This window comes from Squalius cephalus (genome assembly GCF_949319135.1).
Source record: "Squalius cephalus genome assembly, chromosome: 15".
NCBI lineage: Eukaryota > Metazoa > Chordata > Actinopteri > Cypriniformes > Leuciscidae > Squalius > Squalius cephalus.
Window position 1 is genome coordinate 342,501 of NC_137136.1, and position 7,500 is coordinate 350,000.

At 37.7% G+C, this 7,500-nt stretch overlaps 1 protein-coding gene across 2 annotated transcripts in view; it reads left to right on the forward strand.

The window, feature by feature from the left end:
* Window positions 1–7,500, forward strand: part of nipal2 (NIPA like domain containing 2) — a 13,781-nt gene that overhangs the window by 442 nt on the left and 5,839 nt on the right. For both annotated transcript variants that reach the window (XM_079894115.1, XM_079894116.1), the window contains exons 2-8: window positions 60–132; window positions 3,339–3,407; window positions 3,508–3,676; window positions 5,243–5,302; window positions 5,766–5,887; window positions 6,005–6,101; window positions 6,985–7,123. In XM_079894115.1, the coding sequence (XP_079750241.1) occupies window positions 127–132; window positions 3,339–3,407; window positions 3,508–3,676; window positions 5,243–5,302; window positions 5,766–5,887; window positions 6,005–6,101; window positions 6,985–7,123 (662 nt within the window). In that variant the 5' untranslated portion in view covers window positions 60–126. The remainder of the gene's footprint in view (window positions 1–59; window positions 133–3,338; window positions 3,408–3,507; window positions 3,677–5,242; window positions 5,303–5,765; window positions 5,888–6,004; window positions 6,102–6,984; window positions 7,124–7,500) is intronic.

The window sequence follows — 7,500 nt, forward strand, 5'->3', positions numbered from 1 at the left end:
AGCTGAACACGCACACAGTTGTGTTGAAGTTGTGTCTGTTGTTCTTTTCACTTGTGCAGTGTGTTTGTGAATGTGGTTATTCACTCACTTTACATGACTTGTGGGAACTACAAGTGAAGATCCAAGATGGAGGTACAAAATTAACAGTGTATCTGTGATTAAACGCAAACTACAGCTAAAACAGCATCTAACCTGAGATTAAACTCAAACTACACCATCTAATCTGAAATTAAACTCAAACTACAGCATCTAAACTGAAATTAAACTCAAAATATACCATCTAACCAGAGATTAAACTCAAACTACAGCTAAAACAGCATCTAACCTGAGATTAAACTCAAACTATACCATCTAACCTGAGATTAAACTCAAACTACAGCTAAAACAGCATCTAACCTGAAATTAAAATCAAACTATACCATCTAACCTGAGATTAAACTCAAACTGCAGCTAAAACAGCATCTAATCTGAAATTAAACTCAATATATACCATCTAACCTGAGATTAAACTCAAACTACAGCTAAAGCAGCATCTAATCTGAGATTAAACTCAAACTAAGATAAAACAGCATCTAAAACAGCATTTAATCTGAGATTAAACTCAAACTACTGCTAAAAACAGCATCTAACCTGAGATTAAACTCAAACTACAGCTAAAACAGCATCTAATCTGAGATTAAACTCAAACTACAGCTAAAACAGCATCTAAACTGAAATTAAACTCAAAATATACCATCTAACCTGAGATTAAACTCAAACTACAGCTAAAACAGCATCTAACCTGAAATTAAACTCAAACTATACCATCTAACCTGAGATTAAACTCAAACTGCAGCTAAAACAGCATCTAATCTGAAATTAAACTCAATATATACCATCTAACCTGAGATTAAACTCAAACTACAGCTAAAGCAGCATCTAATCTGAGATTAAACTCAAACTAAGATAAAACAGCATCTAAAACAGCATTTAATCTGAGATTAAACTCAAACTACTGCTAAAAACAGCATCTAACCTGAGATTAAACTCAAACTACAGCTAAAACAGCATCTAATCTGAGATTAAACTCAAACTACAGCTAAAACAGCATCTAAACTGAAATTAAACTCAAAATATACCATCTAACCTGAGATTAAACTCAAACTACAGCTAAAACAGCATCTAACCTGAAATTAAACTCAAACTATACCATCTAACCTGAGATTAAACTCAAACTGCAGCTAAAACAGCATCTAATCTGAAATTAAACTCAATATATACCATCTAACCTGAGATTAAACTCAAACTACAGCTAAAGCAGCATCTAATCTGAGATTAAACTCAAACTAAGATAAAACAGCATCTAAATCAGCATTTAATCTGAGATTAAACTCAAACTACTGCTAAAAACAGCATCTAACCTGAGATTAAACTCAAACTACAGCTAAAACAGCATCTAATCTGAGATTAAACTCAAACTACAGCTAAAACAGCATCTAATCTGAAATTAAACTCAATATATACCATCTAACCTGAGATTAAACTCAAACTACAGCTAAAGCAGCATCTAATCTGAGATTAAACTCAAACTAAGATAAAACAGCATCTAAAACAGCATTTAATCTGAGATTAAACTCAAACTACTGCTAAAAACAGCATCTAACCTGAGATTAAACTCAAACTACAGCTAAAACAGCATCTAATCTGAGATTAAACTCAAACTACAGCTAAAACAGCATCTAAACTGAAATTAAACTCAAAATATACCATCTAACCGGAGATTAAACTCAAACTACAGCTAAAAACAGCATCTAACCTGAAATTAAACTCAAAATACAGCTAAAACAGCATCTAATCTGAAATTAAACTCAAACTACAGCATCTAAACTGAAATTAAACTCAAAATATACCATCTAACCTGAGATTAAACTCAAACTACAGCTAAAACAGCATCTAAACTGAAATTAAACTCAAAATATACCATCTAACCGGAGATTAAACTCAAACTACAGCTAAAAACAGCATCTAACCTGAAATTAAACTCAAAATACAGCTAAAACAGCATCTAATCTGAAATTAAACTCAAACTACAGCATCTAAACTGAAATTAAACTCAAAATATACCATCTAACCTGAGATTAAACTCAAACTACAGCTAAAAACAGCATCTAACCTGAGATTAAACTCAAACTGCAGCTAAAACAGCATCTAAACTGAAATTAAACTCAAAATATACCATCTAACCTGAGATTAAACTCAAACTACAGCTAAAGCAGCATCTAATCTGAGATTAAACTCAAACTAAGATAAAACAGCATCTAAAACAGCATTTAATCTGAGATTAAACTCAAACTACTGCTAAAAACAGCATCTAATCTGCGATTAAACTCAAACTACAGCTAAAACAGCATCTAATCTTAGATTAAACTCAAACTAAGATAAAACAGCATCTAAAACAGCATTTAATCTGAGATTAAACTCAAAATACTGCTAAAAACAGCATCTAACCTGAGATTAAACTCAAACTACAGCTAAAACAGCATCTAATCTGAGATTAAACTCAAACTGCAGCTAAAACAGCATCTAAACTGAAATTAAACTCAAACTGCAGCTAAAACAGCATCTAAACTGAAATTAAACTCAAACTATACCATCTAACCTGAGATTAAACTCAAACTACAGCTAAAGCAGCATCTAATCTGAGATTAAACTCAAACTAAGATAAAACAGCATCTAAAACAGCATTTAATCTGAGATTAAACTCAAACTACTGCTAAAAACAGCATCTAACCTGAGATTAAACTCAAACTACAGCTAAAACAGCATCTAATCTGAGATTAAACTCAAACTACAGCTAAAACAGCATCTAAACTGAAATTAAACTCAAAATATACCATCTAACCGGAGATTAAACTCAAACTACAGCTAAAAACAGCATCTAACCTGAAATTAAACTCAAAATACAGCTAAAACAGCATCTAATCTGAAATTAAACTCAAACTACAGCTAAAACAGCATCTAAACTGAAATTAAACTCAAACTACAGCATCTAAACTGAAATTAAACTCAAAATATACCATCTAACCTGAGATTAAACTCAAACTACAGCTAAAAACAGCATCTAACCTGAGATTAAACTCAAACTGCAGCTAAAACAGCCTCTAATCTGAGAATAAACTCAGTACTCCTGTACTTAGTCCCATCTTTCCCTACACTAGCGACATTATTTATCATCTTATTGTTTCCTCATAATTTTAGGATTAATTTAGACGTTTTTGACTATCTTCGATAGGAATGTTGTTTCAGGATCAACACGCGTGTGTTTCTGTGGTCTATGAGCTGATGTTTTGTGTTCGCAGGTTTATATCGTGGGGATCTGCATTGCAGTGTGTGGAAACTTTCTCATCAGCATCTCCTTAAATATCCAGGTGAACCTCGACACTCATTAACAGTCACATGGACATCACTCACAAACATCTGCTCTTCAGTGTTTCAGTGTTTCGATCTCTGCTGGTGTTTGCTGTGCAGAAATACACACACATGCGTCAGTCTCAGCGCGGGACAAGCCCGTACTACACCAGTCGTCTGTGGTGGTGTGGGATCTTGCTCATGGGATTGGGAGAACTGGGAAACTTCGCTGCATATGGATTTGCTCCGGCGTCGCTCATCGCTCCTCTCGGCTGTGTGTCTGTCATCGGTAAAACACCACAGTAAAACACCACATCAGGGACAGTAAAACACCACAGTAAAACACCACATCAGGGACAGTAAAACACCACAGTAAAACACCACATCAGGGACAGTAAAACACCACAGTAAAACACCACAGTAACGACACAGTAACGACACAGTAAAAAAACACCACAGTAACACCACAGTAAAACACCGCATCAGGGACAGTAAAACACCACAGTAACACCACAGTAAAACACCACATCAGGGACAGTAAAACACCACAGTAAAACACCACAGTAAAACACCGCATCAGGGACAGTAAAACACCACAGTAAAACACCACATCAGGGACAGTAAAACACCACAGTAAAACACCACATCAGGGACAGTAAAACACCACAGTAAAACACCACAGTAAAACACCACATCAGGGACAGTAAAACACCACAGTAACACCACAGTAAAACACCACAGTAAAACACCACAGTAAAACACCACATCAGGGACAGTAAAACACCACAGTAAAACACCACAGTAAAACACCACATCAGGGACAGTAAAACACCACAGTAACACCACATCAGGGACAGTAAAACACCACAGTAAAACACCACATCAGGGACAGTAAAACACCACATCAGGGACAGTAAAACACCACAGTAAAACACCACAGTAAAACACCACATCAGGGACAGTAAAACACCACAGTAAAACACCACAGTAAAACACCACAGTAAAACACCACAGTAAAACACCACATCAGGGACAGTAAAACACCACAGTAAAACACCACATCAGGGACAGTAAAACACCACAGTAAAACACCACAGTAAAACACCACATCAGGGACAGTAAAACACCACAGTAAAACACCACAGTAAAACACCACAGTAAAACACCACATCAGGGACAGTAAAACACCACAGTAAAACACCACATCAGGGACAGTAAAACACCACATCAGGGACAGTAAAACACCACAGTAAAACACCACATCAGGGACAGTAAAACACCACAGTAAAACACCACAGTAAAACACCACATCAGGGACAGTAAAACACCACATCAGGGACAGTAAAACACCACAGTAAAACACCACAGTAAAACACCACAGTAAAACACCACATCAGGGACAGTAAAACACCACAGTAAAACACCACAGTAAAACACCACATCAGGGACAGTAAAACACCACAGTAAAACACCACAGTAAAACACCACAGTAAAACACCACATCAGGGACAGTAAAACACCACAGTAAAACACCACATCAGGGACAGTAAAACACCACATCAGGGACAGTAAAACACCACAGTAAAACACCACATCAGGGACAGTAAAACACCACAGTAAAACACCACAGTAAAACACCACATCAGGGACAGTAAAACACCACATCAGGGACAGTAAAACACCACAGTAAAACACCACAGTAAAACACCACAGTAAAACACCACAGTAAAACACCACATCAGGGACAGTAAAACACCACATCAGGGACAGTAAAACACCACAGTAAAACACCACACTCAGTATTTTACTCTTCTAATGGTGTTTAAAGCTTGTAACGCTGGTTCTTCTCTTTCAGCGAGTGCTGTTATTTCTGTGGTGTTCCTCAAGGAAACGTTACGTGCTTCAGATATCCTCGGTGAGATCAGATTCATATTCAAGTTCTTGTCTTCTATTGTTATACTGTAAAATAATGAAACTCAAAGGTATATTATAAAGTATAAAGTAAGACTGGGGAGAGTTTGCAACATTGCCAATTCCACTAATTAGTTTTGAGCTTATTCACATCACATCAGTTCATTCCTGTTCTGAGAATCAAACTCATGACTGCTGGACACTAACAATCACTGCTAATACACACACACACACTCACAGACACACTCACACACACACACACACACACACACACACACACACACACTGAATCAGTTCTGTGTGATGTTAATTCAGTTGATCTGAGGATCACTCAAGAATATCAGTAGGAAACGAGACCTGCCTTCCACAAACCCCTGATGAAACCCAACACTGGATTCATAATGTAACGTGAACATGAACATGAACACGCGATTGACGGTCTTGTAATAAAGCCGTTTCGTTCACAGGAGGCGCTTTAGCTCTGACCGGCACCTACTTTCTGGTGACCTTTGCCCCTCATTCGTCCCCTCATGTGACGGCCAACATGGTGGAGCGCTCGCTGGTCAGCTGGCTCTTCCTCATCTACTTCGTGAGTTTCATCTCAGACTTCGATCCGATCAAGAATCCATCGGAAAAGTGACACAAACACGACTGTGATATAAATGCTGTGGTGCTTGAGGAGTGTTTCATCTGTCTCTCTCTGCAGTCGTTCGAAGCGATTCTCTTCGCTATCCTGATGTATCTGTACAAGTGCAGGAACATGAAGCACATCGTGATCATCATGGTCATGGTGGCGTTACTCGGTGAGAACAGATTCTGCTCTGGTTATATACGTATGAGACTGAAGATGATGAGAAAGTGTCTGGTTCCTTTCATTAGGGCTTGAGATCCTGCAGAAGCTGGTTTAGCCCTCTGGTGCTCTTCGTCATTTTTGAACGAAAAATGTTACTTTTTTATTTTTACTTCATCGGAATGGTATGAAACTTGGTAAAGGTGGAAGCGTTTGGAACTGCAGCCGAACAACATCTCACTGAAAGATCATTTATGAGATATCAACCTCACATTTGGAACACATGGCTTTGATTTTCTCACAGTTTTAGAGTAAAACGTGGTTTTGAAATATATATTTCATATACAACTTGAAAATAGTATATTAGTGCATTTTTCATAACAATAAACGTAAAATTCTGTAACTTTTTTAAGTTCACTTTTTAAAACGTTTTCCACTTTCCAGCAATAATCTGCCAAGTGTCGTCTTTGAAGAGATCAAACTTCAGTCTGTCGCTCTAAAGCGTTCAAGATTTACCACAGTTTAAGTTTAATTTTCAGGTCTATCCTTAAAAAGTGAATAAATGGATTATAAATACAGCGTAAATATAATTTAGTACCACAAAATCCCCTAAAAATACAAAATATTAAATAAAAAACATTATTATACTAAAATATAGTACATTCATTTAATTGAAATAATAAAAAAAGAAATTGGTAATTTCTGAGCGACACACGAACAGCTCCAGAGAAGTATCCAGATACTGTCATTTAAAACAAAAAATCCAAATCCTCTCCTTAAATATTTCCTAGTTTTGGCATAGAAAGTCTAGTTTGATAATGATTGATCCTGATCCTGATGCGCGGAGCAGTGACGGGGTGTGTGTGTGTGTGTGTGTGTGTGTGTGTGTGTTGCAGCGTCGGTGACAGTGATCTCAGTGAAGGCCGTTTCAGGAATGATCACGGAGACGATCCGAGGAAGTCACTTACAGCTCACCTATCCCATCTTCTACATCATGTTCGTCATCATGATCGTGTCCTGCGCCTTCCAGATCAAGTGCGTCTCACACACACACTCACACACACACACACACACACACACACACACACACACACACACACACACTCACACTCACACACACACTCACACATCCCATCTTCTACATCATGTTCTTCATCATGATCACGTCCTGCGCCTTTCAGATCAAGTGCGTCTCACACACACACACACACACACACACACACACACACACACACACACACACGTCACAGTATTTTGCTGGGAATAATCCCGCTGGTCTCTTCGATCGCCTCAGGGTTAGACACACACACACACACACACACACACACACACACGCTTCTCAGTATTTTGCTGGGAATAATCCCGCTGGTCTCTTCGATCGCCTCAGGGTTAGACACACACACACACACACA